The sequence below is a fragment of the Tenrec ecaudatus genome, chromosome 16 (genome assembly GCF_050624435.1).
Source record: "Tenrec ecaudatus isolate mTenEca1 chromosome 16, mTenEca1.hap1, whole genome shotgun sequence".
Classification (NCBI taxonomy): Eukaryota; Metazoa; Chordata; class Mammalia; order Afrosoricida; family Tenrecidae; genus Tenrec; species Tenrec ecaudatus.
Genome location: NC_134545.1, coordinates 112,347,244 through 112,361,682, shown reverse-complemented (window position 1 = coordinate 112,361,682; position 14,439 = coordinate 112,347,244). Strand labels below are relative to the sequence as shown.

The 14,439-nt window shown below is 57.3% G+C and overlaps 1 protein-coding gene across 1 annotated transcript in view; it reads left to right on the top strand.

Annotated features, from left to right (window-relative positions):
• CFAP46 (cilia and flagella associated protein 46) overlaps positions 1-14,439 on the top strand; it is a 67,681-nt gene that overhangs the window by 18,611 nt on the left and 34,631 nt on the right. The window contains exons 20-31 of the mRNA XM_075533488.1: positions 500-649; positions 1,199-1,306; positions 1,780-1,946; positions 4,873-5,004; positions 5,574-5,736; positions 5,939-6,023; positions 8,201-8,339; positions 9,671-9,854; positions 11,537-11,696; positions 11,784-12,007; positions 12,514-12,695; positions 13,405-13,579. Of these exons, the coding sequence (XP_075389603.1) occupies positions 500-649; positions 1,199-1,306; positions 1,780-1,946; positions 4,873-5,004; positions 5,574-5,736; positions 5,939-6,023; positions 8,201-8,339; positions 9,671-9,854; positions 11,537-11,696; positions 11,784-12,007; positions 12,514-12,695; positions 13,405-13,579 (1,869 nt within the window). The remainder of the gene's footprint in view (positions 1-499; positions 650-1,198; positions 1,307-1,779; positions 1,947-4,872; positions 5,005-5,573; positions 5,737-5,938; positions 6,024-8,200; positions 8,340-9,670; positions 9,855-11,536; positions 11,697-11,783; positions 12,008-12,513; positions 12,696-13,404; positions 13,580-14,439) is intronic.

The window sequence follows — 14,439 nt, the reverse complement described above, 5'->3', positions numbered from 1 at the left end:
CATGGGGAGGGATCAGCACTGGATGAAGGATGAGACCAAAGATGGCACAAAGAAAAAGGTCCCTTTGGACAGGATGGCCTGGCAGGGCCTTCACCCTGAAGTGTACCCCGAATCCAGGGGGGCTTCAGAGGGAGGAAAGATAGCTGTCGAAGGAGCCCTAGTGGGCTACTAACCACAAGGTTCCTAGTTCAAACCCACCAACTGCTTCCTGGAAGAAAGATGAGGTTGTCTGCTATAAAGAGCAGGTCTACTGGGTCCTAGGGGGTGGCTGTGTGTCTGAATGGACCGCAAGGAGGGAGTGTGTGTTCTTGTCATAGCTGCTGAAAAGGAGCGCGCTGATCTACAACCTCCAGGTGAGAGGTTGGTTTGGAGGAAGAGCAGGCCCTAGTGTGTCACCCACAGGTCTGGCTGCAGAGCCTGGGGACCTCGGCAGCTCTGGCAGACTGGCAGCTCTGGGAGACTGGCAGCTGGTGCAGCTTCTCAGGGCGTGGTCCCCTAGGTCTGTGAGTTTGCCCTGAGCCTGACCAACGGCAGTGTGCCTGAAGACCAGGTGCCCACCCACATCAGGCAGCAGCTCATCGCTACCTGGGTGAAGGCCAAGCAGCTGGCACAGCAGCAGATCGGACCCAGGCTGGGCGTGGACGAGCAGGTGAGCGGCTACAGGGACCAGGCCCCCATGGCCCGCCCTGGGCACCCTCATGAGATCGGACTCCCCACTCACAGCTGGGTATGAACATCTCCTGGGCCTTGAGACCCTGAGGGCGTCATTTCCCTCAGTCCCACATGCCATGGCTTTGGCAGCACCCTTCCTGCCCACACCCCTCAGTCTGGCTGCTGCAGAGGGCAGTGCAGATGAGGTGGGAGCAGTGGGCCCCCACCCCGTCTCAGCCAGTTCCAGGTCAGCGTCTGTTCCAGCAAACTGGAGACCCAGACTATAGGCAGGCCCCACCCCCCTGCCACCTGACCTCCCCCCAAACTCCTTAAATTCCAGTTTGTTTGTGACATGTTGGGCCCACCTTCCGTTCCAGGGAGGAAGGGGCAGGAGAGGATAGGGTGGGGGTTGAACATCTGGATGTCTTCAGGGCCATCTAGACTCAATGCTCTGTCTTCAGAGCATCTGGACTCAATGCTCTGTGCCCCTAGAGCACAGGCATTTGCTTGGTGCCCTATCAGCTCCCTCGGTGCCCTTCCCTCACAGAGCTCAGATGAGTACATCAGTGCAGTGACAAAGGTGCTGGTCGCCCTGGAGATGTACTCTTGCAATGGGCTGGGTCTCATGGAGTTCACCGTGCCCCCCCTGGCACAGGTAGGTGGCCTCTAGCCCTGATCACCTTGCCCCGGGCAGGCAGGTATCACCAGCTGTAGGCAGTTCCCAATGATAATCTTGTGCAGGCCCTTGCATGCCAGGCACTCTGGCTCCCCCCTCTACAACCCCCAGGACGCCCTCACACAGGGAGAGAGAGCACCTTCCTGGTGAAGCCTTGCCAGGTGTTCCGCCCAGCACCCCATTACCATGCAAGCCCTCTCCTGCATTCTTCCACTTGCCACCCTGGACCTGAGCCATGCCCTGCTGACCAGTCAGCCAGGGTCCTGCCCACCAGTGCGGGGACCCATAAGGGATCCAGTGGGCACTGAGTCAAAGATCATGCTCAGTCCAGTGGGCATGCCCAGTCCTGTCCACACTCAGCTGGGGTGCCCCTAGCAGAGCCCACTTGCCAGAAAGGCCGTGCTTGGGAAAGCCACACCACTGACTGCTGTCCTCCCCCTCGGCTTGGGAAGCTGGTGAAAATGACCTCTGAGTGCACCTGGTCGGACCCTCTGGTGGAGCTACAGGCCCTCACGCGGCTGACCTACTTTGCGCACATGGCCCGAGACCACGAGCTCACCATGGCCTGCTCACAGCGAGCCACAGAGATGGGCATTAAGTCCCTGAAGACATTTCCCAAGTACGTGAAGGGCCCAGCATGCAGACAAAGGCTGGGATGCGGGAGAGGGTGGGGGACCAGGACTGAGTGAGCAAACCGAGTCCCATTCCCCCTGCAAGATGTCCACAACTCACACTCAGGACAGAGAAAACAGGAGATGTAGGCAGAATCCAAGTAAGTGCTTTGGGTTAGGCCCGGACAGACAGGTGCTACTTTGATAGAAACGCAAATGTTACTTTTTGATAGAGACAGCCACAAAGCTGTCTCCATAGAAGGAGCTGCTGGAGTGTGTTAATATTTTTTTAAGTCAGGATTTTCTTATAGAGACTATCATGTAATCTCCGTTGCATATTTTAATACTTGTAAATATTTTTAATTTTTTAAACCCTTCTCTGTTTATGACACAATCACATAAAGATGCTATCTATAATAAGTATCTATTGGGCCTCCATTCAAGTACTCCCTCAATGCAAGAATACTTTGTTCTGTTAAACTGGCGTTCCATGATGCTCACCTTCCCGACACGATCACTGAAGACAAAGCAGGTGCATAAGCAAATGTGGTGAAAAAAGATGGTGGAGCCTGGCCATCAAAAGACATAGCATCTAGGATCTTAAAGACTTGAAGGTAAACAAGCAGCCATCTAGCTGAGAAGCAACAAAGCCCACATGGAAGAAGCACACCAGCCTGTGTGATCACGAGGTGTTGAAAGGATCAGGTATCAGGCATCAAAGAACAAAAAAATCAAATCACTGTGAATTAAGGAGAGTGCAGAGTGGGGACCCAACGCCCATCTGTAAGCAACTGGACATCCCCTTAGGGAAGGGTTGCGGAGAGGAGATGAGCCAGTCAGGGTGCAGTGTAGCAACGATGAAACATACAACATTCCTTTAGTTCCTAAATGCTTCTTTACCGCCCCCGCTTCCCCAACTATCATGATCCCAATTCTATCTTACAAATCTGGCTAGACCAAAGGATGTACACTAGTACAGATAAAAACTGGAAACACAGGGAATCCAGGACGGATGATCCCTTCAGGACCAGTGGTGAGAGTGGCAATACGGGGAGGATAGAGGGAGGATGGGGTGGAAAGGAGGAACTGATTACAAGATCTACATGTGACCTCCTTCCTGGGATGGACAACAGAAAAGTAGGTGAAGGGAGATGACGGACAGTGTAAGATATGACAAAATAATACTTTATAAATTATCAAGGGCTCATGGGGGGGAGGGGGAAATGAGGAGCTGATGCCAAGGGCTTAAATGGAGAGCAAATGTTTTGAGAATGATGAGGGAAACAAATGTCCAAATGTGCTTTATACAATTGACGTATGTATGGATTGTGATAAGAGTTGTATGAGCCCCAATAAAATAATTTTTAAAATCACATATTCAGTTCAACCAATTACCTCTTTCAGAAGATTTGATGGAATTTTTCTCGTGTGGAATCTTCTAACAGACAACATCAACCATTTTCCTTTTTTTTTAAGAAAACAATTTTTGCTTGTGTGGATTAGCTGAAGGTTTGCAGGGCAGATTACAGTTTCTATTTATTTTATTTGGGGCTCTACCGCTCTGTCACATTCACACCTGAGCTGACCTCTTGCCATCCCCGTTTTTAAGGAGCTCTCTGGCCGCCCTTCCCAGACACATTTCCAGGTTTTCTGGTGTGTTCAATATTCTTTACCAACAGGATAAATTAAATGTATCAATTCTTCTGTCTTCTTTAGTCATTGTTCAGTTTCAGTATGCTTATGAAGCGATTGGAAATATGCAACTTGCACTTCAAAAAGAACATCTGCAAGCATTTAAATTAAGCATTGGAGTAGTTAACCTTAAATGGCAAGATGGTTTTCTTCTCATTATTTCTAATTTCCAAATCTTCTAGACGTGGTTTTCTTTATGCATGCATTTTTGGTCTTACAAAAGGAAACTGATTTTATAACAGCCTACCTGACAACTAGTGCTGGCAATGTTGGAGTGAAACCAATGGTCCCACACTTTTGGACAACAAAAGTCATGAAAATGGTAACCTTTGTCTAACCTGTATGCTCAGCTAAAATAGAAGCAAAGAGATTCATTGGGGAAAAAGAGCGAAAGAAAGAGCTGCTGGAGTCTGGCTGTATTGCGTTCAGAAGACCCCACCAGTCCTGCCAGGACCTACCTCTGCCAAACAGCCACTCCTGTCGTGATATGCCCCAGCCAAACTCAGTTCCCTGGGTCCCCAGGCGAACCCACTAGGTCCCCAGGGACCTTCAAAATCCCCTGTAGTCAGCTTTACTCTCCTTCCGACCTAGGAAAGGGTGTCCACAGGCCACTGCTGTCCTCTGGTGGCGGCCTGTGTCACTGCACCCTGTGCCCCTTCCTGGGGCTTCATCTGGTCAGTGCATCAATGTTCACGCACCCTGGGCTGGGGTCTGGGAGGAGGAGATAAGGTCAGGAGAGGCTGTTTCACTGTGACGCTGCTGATCAAGCCGGACACCCTGACCAGCCCAAGGTCAGGCTCGAAAAGGCACTTCACGTACTGCTGTCCCGTTCCCTTTTGTGCAAATGGTTGTTGACTCCACAGCCCTAAGGCTACTTGGCAAGACGCCGTATAGCAGGGGCAACAGCGCCCAAACCAAGCCCTGGTCCACGCCATCGAGGGGTCCCACGGGCTCCCAGCAGTACCGGGGCTGGGGAGACCCACCTTGAGCTTCCCAGGCTCCAACCCTCACGGAGCACCCCGAGAGAGGCAGGCTGCTTCCAGCCAGGCCTGTTTGGGTCCACAGCCGAGCGCTTTAACCGCTGCGCAGCCCACAGTGCGGCGACTGCTTTTTCTGTGGCGCTCAATCAGATGGTTCTTCTGGCGGCACGAGGACAGCCCCGGCATGCCCGGCTGGGTCAGAGGGGCCTGGCTCACAGCTGGGTCACCGAGGTCCCCATCTCCCACCCTTCCACCCCCCCAGACCCGAGGCTGGCTTCGTGGCAGAGATGCTGAGCACTGCCGCCTGCATCCAGGGCCAGAGCATCGTGGGGAACTTGAAGGGACAGAAGCAGCTGCGCTTGAAGGCAGCGAAGGCATTCGTGGAAAGCGCCAGGTCTGAGGCTGGGGCGTGTCTCATGGCCGGGCAAGTCTGATGGTGGGGCGTGTCTTATGGCGGGGGTGTGTCTTATGGCAGGCAGGTGTACTTGCAGAGGGGGCGCTGGGCACAGGGAGGACTCTAGCCAAACCAGGCACCATCTGGGCCTCCAGATCCGCCATGGGCAGACCTTGGTCCGCTAGACAGACCTTGGCGGGGAAGTATGGAGGAGTGGGCAGCAAAGTGGGGGTAGCTGTCAGCAGCCAGAGGGTGGTCCTGGAGCAGAGGGCAGGGGCTTCCAGTAGCAGAACTAATGACCCCCACTTCCCTAGGCCTGAGCTTCCCTAGGAGTGAAATATGATTGTCCTGGATGCTTGGGAGCACCCGTCCCCTGAGCTGGCCAGAACACTGCCTCCCATTGGTGCATGACAAACAGACAGTGTGAGACCCAGGGATACCTGGGCGGGGGCACACCTCCAGGGCAACACTGCTGCTGGCAGGGACATGGGGGCTCGAGGACAACAGGGCCACAGGAGGCACGGAGGGTAAGACATTGCTGCGTGGTCACTGAGCAGCCACTGCCCCAGGTTTGGGTGCCTTGCCGGGAGCAGTGCCCTGGTCATGCTGGCCGCCAGGCATTATTGGAACACCTGCCTCCCGCTGCTCTCCTTGGCGCTGAACCGCAAAAAGATGAAGACAGCCGTACGCAAGCTCCTCAGCTTCATCACCAAGACTGAGGCCACGAAGCAGGTGGGGCCCCGGCCCGGCCAGCAGCCAGCGACCCTCCTCCCCCGAATCCCTCAGCCGTTCTTGGGCACGCTGGCTGCTGGTTATGCAAGAGGAGGGAGGGGGCTCCCTGGGGCCAGACTCCCAGAAACCTAGCCCCTCTCCCCAAGCTGTAGTAAGCCTCAAGATGAGGGACGCAGCCGTGTCTGCTGGGACTTCTCCGCAGGAGACAGACAGGACGCTGCTCCTGCACCAGTGGCCGACGTCAGACTTCCAGTGCAGTGGGATGACCGAGGGCAACTTCCTTCCAGGCACGTGGGCATGTTTCTCAGGCCCTGTTCCTCTAAACCCCACCGCCCCTCAGCCCCTCAGGAGTCCAGGGTGAGGGGTGCAGACAGACCTCCCCTGCCTCCAGAACCCGAGGTAGTGCCCAGCATAGCCGAGAACTCGTGTTCTTCCCCTTTGCTGTACAAAAAGTGGGAAACGCCCGAGTTAAAGCAGCAAGCCCCATTTAGAGAGACGTTTATGGGAAAAGGAAGGGGCCCAAGGGGGGCAGTAATGACTCCGTCACTAATGTCTGCTGACGGCGAGGCTGGTGCTCCAAGCTCACCCGCCACTGACGGGCAGCGGTTCCCACAAAGGTGTCGTCGTGGAAGCCCCAAGGAGACCTGCGCTCCCCGTCGGATCGCATGAGTCAGAATCAACTCCATGACCGTGGGTTTGTGCTTCAGTTAATCATGTGCGAGAGGTCCTGGGTACTGAGGGAGTTGACAAAGGCAGTAGGAAGAAGAGTACTCTCTGCTGGTTCACATTTCATAGAGAGATGAAATTGGTTGAAAATACTGAGCAAAGTATATGCCTGGGTGTGGCAGCTTTCTGTGTCACCTTGGCTGGGTCAGGAGTCTCAGGGGTACGGCAGTTGTGAAGCCTCGTAATGCCCCTCAATGTGGCCTAACAAAACAGACAGCTCCATGATGGGCAGCCAAGCAGCTGTAAGATCAGGGTGGCGGGCACCCCCTGATTCAGGTCACAGCTCTGACGCCGCTGGAAGGTTTCCTCATGGCCTTGCCTGTTTCCTGTACAAACAGATGCTGTGGGTTAGCTTGCTTGTTTGTTTGTTTTTTGCTGGATCTGGATCCTGCATCTGGCTCCTAGATCTCCGGCTCTGTGGACGTGAGCCAGTGGTCTGCCTGGTGCTCGAGGGAGCCATTGTCAGCCTGTCTGGTCTGCCATCGGATCTGCCTACTTTGGATTCATTCACCTCTCCTGCCATCAGGCTAACCATTGACCTTGGAGTCTTCTACCTCTGCAGTCATCAGCTGACCTTCACCAGTCTTGGAGCTGTACATGTCAGGAGAAGCCTCCGGCCTAACGTCTGACCCACAGACTTAAAAGTGGCATGGCTCCCCACACATCACTTCAGATCAAGGGACTCAGCTCGCAGAAAACAAAGCACCGCAGTGGGCCTGTGTTTAGGGCATTCCCTGGTCACTAATGACACCGTGGCTACAACAGTGGCTCAGGCAGAGGGACAGTTGTGAGGATGGCACAGAACCGGGCAGTATTTCTTTTGTGGCCTGGGCCACTATGGGTCGGAACCAACCTACATTGAGTGGTGACAGCACCTAGCAACGTCATCATCCTGAAGCAACTGGCTTGACAGGACGATGGAATGGCCTTCTGAAGACACAATCATGGTGCCCCTAGGTGGCAACACTGCTGGTTTGGGCAACGTTCTCCATTCAGGAAGTTGTCTGTGCTGTTGGTCAGTGTCCAGGGTGTGGTGGGGTCTTTCCCATAGCCAGCATCCACAGGTCCAGGAACCTAAGGGTAGAGGACATGCATTATTCTGGGTGACCCACTCTCAACATTTTGCTTCCTGTCCTTGTGACCCCATGCTTTTGGAGTTTGGAGGTCGTAGTTCCAAAGGAAGGGATCCTCCCACCTGGAGACAGGACGCTGGTTCTGCTTCTTTAGAAAGCCCAGCCTAACACCCCAGGGAGAATCAAAGATTGTGTACTGAGCCCCAACCATTGCATTGTGTGCTGGTAGGAAAGTGGGAGGTGGAGCCGTGGGAGCTGTGGCCACCAAAGTGGGGGTGAAGACACCCCTTCAGCTCTCACAGGGCTGGGAGTGGGGGCCGGGTTTGGACTCTGCTCCACCACCCGGGATCAACTCCAGATGCATCACCTGGCTCAAGCATCCCTGACCCTCACTCATGTCAGGCACAAGGAGTCTGGCAGTCTCTGCTGAGTGACGTGCAGGTCACCACAGCGTTTCCCTCGGGGTCAGGGCTCCAAACGGACCCCCTGCTGGGGGAAGGGCCTGCCACCTGCGGCTCCACACTCCCGGTTGGTCCCAGCAAGGGACCTTGTCCTCAGGGCGCTGTTATCCACCCTGCCACTGGGTCGGGCCCTGGAGGGTCAGAGGGCACGGTTGGCTAGGGTAGAGCAGGGATGCGGGCTCACACCTGGCCTTCCCTCCCCAGGGGCCGAGGACGACCTCACGTTGCGGGTGGCGCTCTACAGCCTGCTGTTCCACAGCCATGCTGACCACAGCGACTGGGAGGGTGGCCTCAAGGTGCTAGACGAGGCTGTGCAGGTGTTGCCGCGGACCCCGCACCGCCTGTGAGCACCCCGGGACCTCTCCCCCAGCAAGCCCTTCCCTAGGGGCTCCTTTCCCAACTGCCTCCAGGTGCCTCTCTTTCTGTCCCCATCCCCGAGTGCCCCCTCCCCCAGCACCCCTCTGGAAATGCCTCTCCACGTCTCTCCCCCAAGCAGAAGCCAGAACCTTCTCAGCCTCTCGCTCCCTTCCCTGCGTGTCGCTAGTCTCCCAGACGCAGTCACACATACATACACACACAGTCACAAACTCACAATCACACACACAGCCACACGGGCTCACACACACATAAATACAATCACACGTGTTCACACACACTTACAATTACATGTGCTCACACACAACCGCAATCACACGTGTTCACATGCAAACACACACTCACAATCACATATTAACTTATACACACTCAAAACTACTCTCACAAGCACATGCGCTCACCCACTCATCCACACCCCCCCTCATAAACTCCTCCCCACACATACACATACTCACATAGCCACACTCACACAGACATGCACCCTGGCAATCACTTGTGCCCACACACTCATTCACACACACACACACCTCTTCATAATGGCACATACAGACATAAATATGCTCACACTCACAGACAAACACCACCAACACCACACACAATGCAGGTGCTCCAACAAACCAAACTGAACCAAACTCCTACCATCGAGTGGATGCCTACTCACAGCGGCCCCGTAGAAGGTATAGACTGTCCCTGTGAGTCTCTGAGACTCATTCCTCGTGGGAGTAGACAGCCCTGCTGACCTTCGGGACCACAGCTCAACGTGTGATCACGACGCCATCTGGGTTCTTCTCGCACATGCCCACATGCGCTGTCCTGATGTAGGCTGGGCCAGCCGGTCTCAAGTGGCCGGAGCAGAGGCCCCTGGGTAGGTTCGGCCTCAGCAAACATCCCCCTGGTTCTGATGCTGCTTCCATGGCCACACTTGGAGAAGCAGAAATCTGAGTCAGCTCCGAGTCCTCGCTGTGCACACTGAAGACACGGGCCGGGGAGCCGCTTCTCACTGGTGGGCACTCGCACCCACAGTCCCTGCGGGCCAGGCTCTCTGGGGCACAAGGGATCAGAATGCACACAGACCCGTCTCCACAGCCAGCAGAGGCTGCTTCAGGTGTGAAGGTCGTTGTCACTGCACATCCTGACACACGTGTGCGGCTCCGCCACTGCAGCCCGTGTCCCCAGCAAGAGTTCTGAACAGACCCGCAGGCATGGGCACAGCTTGCTCTGGCCAAGCCTGGATTTCTGGCTGGTGGGGTGTCCCGTCTGGCACCGACCTGAGGCCAGAGGTGTCCCTCTGTCCCTTAGCTTGATCTTCAAACGCATGGTGATTGTGAAAGCCAAGCTTGGCCAGAGCTTCACGATGGAGATGCAGAAGTTCAAAGACGAGAGTGAGGACTACCTGGCACGCATGTGGCACCGCCTGGCCCTGAACTCCAGGGACACCTCCGGGGAGCTCATCTGCTATCACAACGCCATCCAGGCCCTGCAGGTGGGCGTCCCGAACCCTGAGGAAGTGAGGGGGGCAGGGCCTGCATTGCCCTGCTAAGCACAAGGTCAGTGGTTCAAACTCACCAGCTGCTCTGAGGGAGGAAGATGTACAGTCTCAGAAGCCCTAATGGGGTCTGTTCACTGGGATGTCCCTGTGGGAGGGGCAGAGTTAATTGGTCAGGGGACCGTCCTGCTGGGCAGTCATGGTGGAGGCCTGGCTACCACATGTGTCCAGAACTTGGACAGCGGCTCAGTGGGCCTGGAGGGTCTCAGTGGCTCTCAGCAGGCCTAGGGGTGGTGAGGCACCACTCCCCACTTGAGCCGCCATGGCCTGGGGGTCCCTGCACCAGTCCCTGTAACCAGTGCTGAGAAACCGGGAGGCCAGCTTGTGTGTGGAGGGAGGTCAGCCCACCTGGCCCAGGGCCTGCAACAGGGATAGCGTCGGGGCTCCCTGCATGAAGGACCCAGTCCTGCCCTCCTGCCCACCCCTGGGGTTTTTTGTAAGCTCATGGAGTTGTGTGCCCATCACCATACACATTTTAAAACCTAGAGACTAGGCCTGCTTGCCAGGCTCCCATCCCACCCCAGTAGCCCTCTGTCCAGCTCTGCGGCCCTGCCCTGCTGTGGTGCTTCAGGTCAGGGCTCTATCTGTTTCATGTCGCTTGCATTTGCCACAATGCTTCCCAGAGTCCTTCAGCCGGAGAGGCCGTGTGTGTGTCCCTCTCGTCAGTGGGGGAACACAGGGTTGTTTCCAGGATGGGGCTGTCAGGGACGTGCTGTGAGGGTCCCCGCGTGCACTCAGCAGTGGGGGTGCTGGCTCAGAGCGCAGTTCTCCTCCTAGCCTGGACCCAAGGTGGCCACACCCATAGTGCATGGAAGCCCGGCCTCCGCAGCCCCCGGCTCTGGGTCCTCCTCTTTGTGGTTAGGGTCCCCCGACGTGGGAATGTGGTGGTGCCTAATGGGCGTTCCACAGTGATGTCCTCTCCCAACTGTCGCGACCGTCATCCGGTTACTGTCTTGGTGGTCGGTGGTCAGTGGGTTCTGGTCACTCTGGGTGCTGCCTTCTCCTTGGTCTCCCCCACTAGTCTTCCTCCTTTTGTTCCCCCCAGCCCCCCATGCCAGCGACTCCCCTGGCCCCCACCCAGCTCTCTCCCCAGCCCTGGTTTCCCCATGGGGCTGGCATGGACAGTGCCAAGGGGCCTTGCCTGGGGCTTTGGGGCCTTCCTATGGGCCTCCTCTACCTGTGCCCATGCACCGTAGCACGGGCACACCCAGACTTGCTCTGCGTGTTATTCACATCCAGGTCTCGCCAGAAGAAAGTCCTGCGAGGGAGGGTGGGCTAAGCCTGCACGCAGTTTGCAAATGACCCCGCCCCTGCGAGGGCATGAGTGGCATAGGTCTGGATGGAAATAGGAGAGGACTCCCCAGGGAACCTGTGAGGGCCTGACTAGGGATCTGCTGGGGGTCTGGCTGGGAGTCTGTCGGGCCTGGCTGAGCAGCTACTGGGGGCCTGACTGGGGGTCCGTCAGGACTCGTTGGGGAGGAGGCAGGAGGGAGCACAGGGGCAACTGGCAGAGGTGAGGGGCAGGACGAGCCAGCGAGTCCCGCCACCCAGGCTTCTCAGGCAGTGATGGCATCACATGGAGGAGCTTCTGGGCCTCACGTCCCCTCCTTGCTCTGCAGAAACCCGAGAGTGAGTGGCAGAAGGTGGACTACATCCTGGAGCTGGGCCAGTGGCTGTACTGCAAGCAGTGCCCGAGGGAGGACGTGATCTTCCACCTCAAGTGGGCCATCGAGATCCTGCTGAACATGCAGCCCCCCCGCAGCGCCCCCGAGCCAGAAGGTGCGGGGGTTCTCACGCCCCCAGCAGCTCTGGGAGAGGCGAGGGGCCTCCCAGAGGGCTGGTTAGTGACTGTGCCCTTGTTTCCAGAACCACCCTCTCCTCTTGAGCGGGCACTGGAGGCGCCCGGTGCTGCTCCTGACCCCAAGAAGGAGGCGGCGGGGCTGACACCCTGGGAGAGAATCCGGGATGTCCGGCAGCTGGACGCCCTGGTCCAGGCCCACGTCCTGCTGGCCCTGGTACTGTCGCCGAGCTCGTCACACTACCAGGACTGCTGCCTGACAGCCTACACCTTTGCCAGGTGTATCTGGCAGGTGAGGCCAGCTTCGTTCTGTGGGCAGAAGGGCCACTCAAGAACCTCTCTGGGAGTCCAGCCAGAATGGCCCTTGTAGAGCCTACTTGAGAGCCCAGCTACCCCATACAGAGAGCCGAGCACATCCAGACCCCTGGAGGCCTACGGGGTGGGACACCTATCCATCTAGTGATATGAGTGCTGTCTTCTGCCTGCCCCTCACTCGAGCACCAACAAAACAGACTGCAGGACCCACTCGTGACCCCTGACCAACCCCTAGCCCCTCCAGCTCTTGACCCCTCTTGCAGGGGGACCTCTTGAATGTCTGTGGCCCATTCTAAGCTGACTGTCCCCTGAAACTCTTCCCTCACCGTGAGCTGGGTGTCACTGCCTCAGACAGCTGTCCAGATGGACACATGGTGTGTGGCCATGAGCGTGACAGAGTCGCCGATGCCCTGCGGCCCCAGCAACTCTAACTGACCATGGCCACAGGCCGCTGGACTGTGCCTGCCTCTCTCTGCCTTCCAGGTTTCTCTGTCCACAGCTGGCAACCTGAGTTCAGAAAATAAAGCTCAGGCCACAAATGGATCCCCTTTGTTACCGACAAAGGAGAAGGAGGAGAAGAAGGAGAAGAAAGGCAAGGAGAAGAAGGAGAAGGAGAAGGAGGAGAAGAAAGGCAAAGAGAAGAAGGAGAAGGAGGAGAGCAAGGAGTCTAAGCAGGTACCGCGGGGGTGTGGGGGTGTGCATGCGCGTGCATGTGAGTGCGTGAGCATGTGTGCGCGTGAGGGTGTATGCATGTGCACGGGTGCGTGTGAGTGTGCGTGTCAGTTTGCTTGTGAGCGTGCCTGTGAGCTTGGGCCCTTGTCACCAGCAGCTGGATGGGGTGGGGCAGGGGCTCCGACTGGCACAGGCCCTCTCACGTCCGATAGCGTGGCTCCTGGAGCAGGAAGTGCAGGTAAGGCCATCTCTGGGCGAGAGGCGGACCCACGAGAAGCTCCGCAGGGCGATCAGAGCTGCTGGGCTTGCTGCTTCGGCTCGCAGAGCTCCGAGCCCACACGGTGTTCAGGTCGACATCCAGGGCTCTCCATGAAAGTCCTGCTCACCCACCTCCCCATCTGCACCGAGCAACGTGTGGGGACCTGGGCCCACGAGCCTGGCTCCCAGAGCAGCTGCGTACCAGCAGGGTCCAGCAGACAGGATGCTGGGCATCGTGTGTGAAGAGGGGCATCAGGCCTCCAGGCGGTGAAAGCAAAACCCAGAGGGGCTTCCTCAGGCCAGGGTGGGTGACCATGACGGGGCCGGAGCTCTGGGGTCGCAACCCCAGGGCCCCAGGAGCGCCGCTCTCTGAGGTGCACGCTGCTCACCTGGCCTGGGCTGGGGGCTGCCCGGTGGACATACACGTTCTCTCCACTTGTTCAGGTCAGTCTCGCTCTTGCCTTCACAGCCTCAAACCCCGGTCCCCATCCGAAGACTGGAGGACTTGCCTGCCAGCATAGGGGAGTGGGCATCCTATTCCTGCCCTGAAGAGGTCATCTCGATATTTAAACAGGACACGGGCCACTTCACTGTCAACCCATCGACCATCCAGAAGCCCGTGAGTGGCCCGTGGTGACACAGTCAGTGTTGTGGCGGTGCCCCACTCAACCGCAGTGGAAGGCATCCCAGGGGTGCATGTGTCACCTCAGAAGGGGGCCCCCAGCTCCACCCAGGTCAGGCCCTGAGCTCCAGCAGACTCGCAGTCCCCCACTCTCCCACAGCCACTCTCCTTCCTCAGCCAGTCCCTGAGGAAAGCACTGTCGTGTCTCAGGGGCCCCAAGCCTGATGCCTGGTCCTGCGTTTCCCCTTCCTGTGGCTCCATCACTCACCACGTCACCACAAGGCAGTGGCTTATGCAGCGCGCACACCACTGGCCAGACACCCTGAGGGGAACATAGCTGAGGCCAAGTCCCCCGCTCTCCCGGGGTTCTGGACGAGGGGTCCAGGAGTGCCTGCCGTCACCGTGCCCTCGGCTGCCTTCTTCCCATCGCATCTCCTCTGGATGAGGGTGTTCGTGCTTGGCTCAAGGGCCCATCACCCTGTCCTGCGAGGCCCAGAGCAACCACACTGCCAGGCGGGGCCTCTTCCCGCTCAGGTTGTGGAGAGGAGGGTCATTCTTCAGCCAAGTGCATCCCGCCGCCGCTATGGAGCCAGCCCAGGGGAACCCTTGCGTGATGACTGTGAGGTGGGGCACCTCTCCAGATGCTCACTGCCTGCCCCTTGGACGTTCTCTTCTGCGTTGTGCCCGCTCAACCCCCTTACCCATGTGGTCATAGCTTTCTGTCTTTTCCATCGAGGAGAATGAATTCTCCACATTTGCTGGCAAGACCCTCCCCGCAGACCATCTACCTCCACTCGGCGCCTGCCTTCTGCCCTCTCGGGGATCGTGTCCCATGAGCCGAGACTCTTCATTTTAAT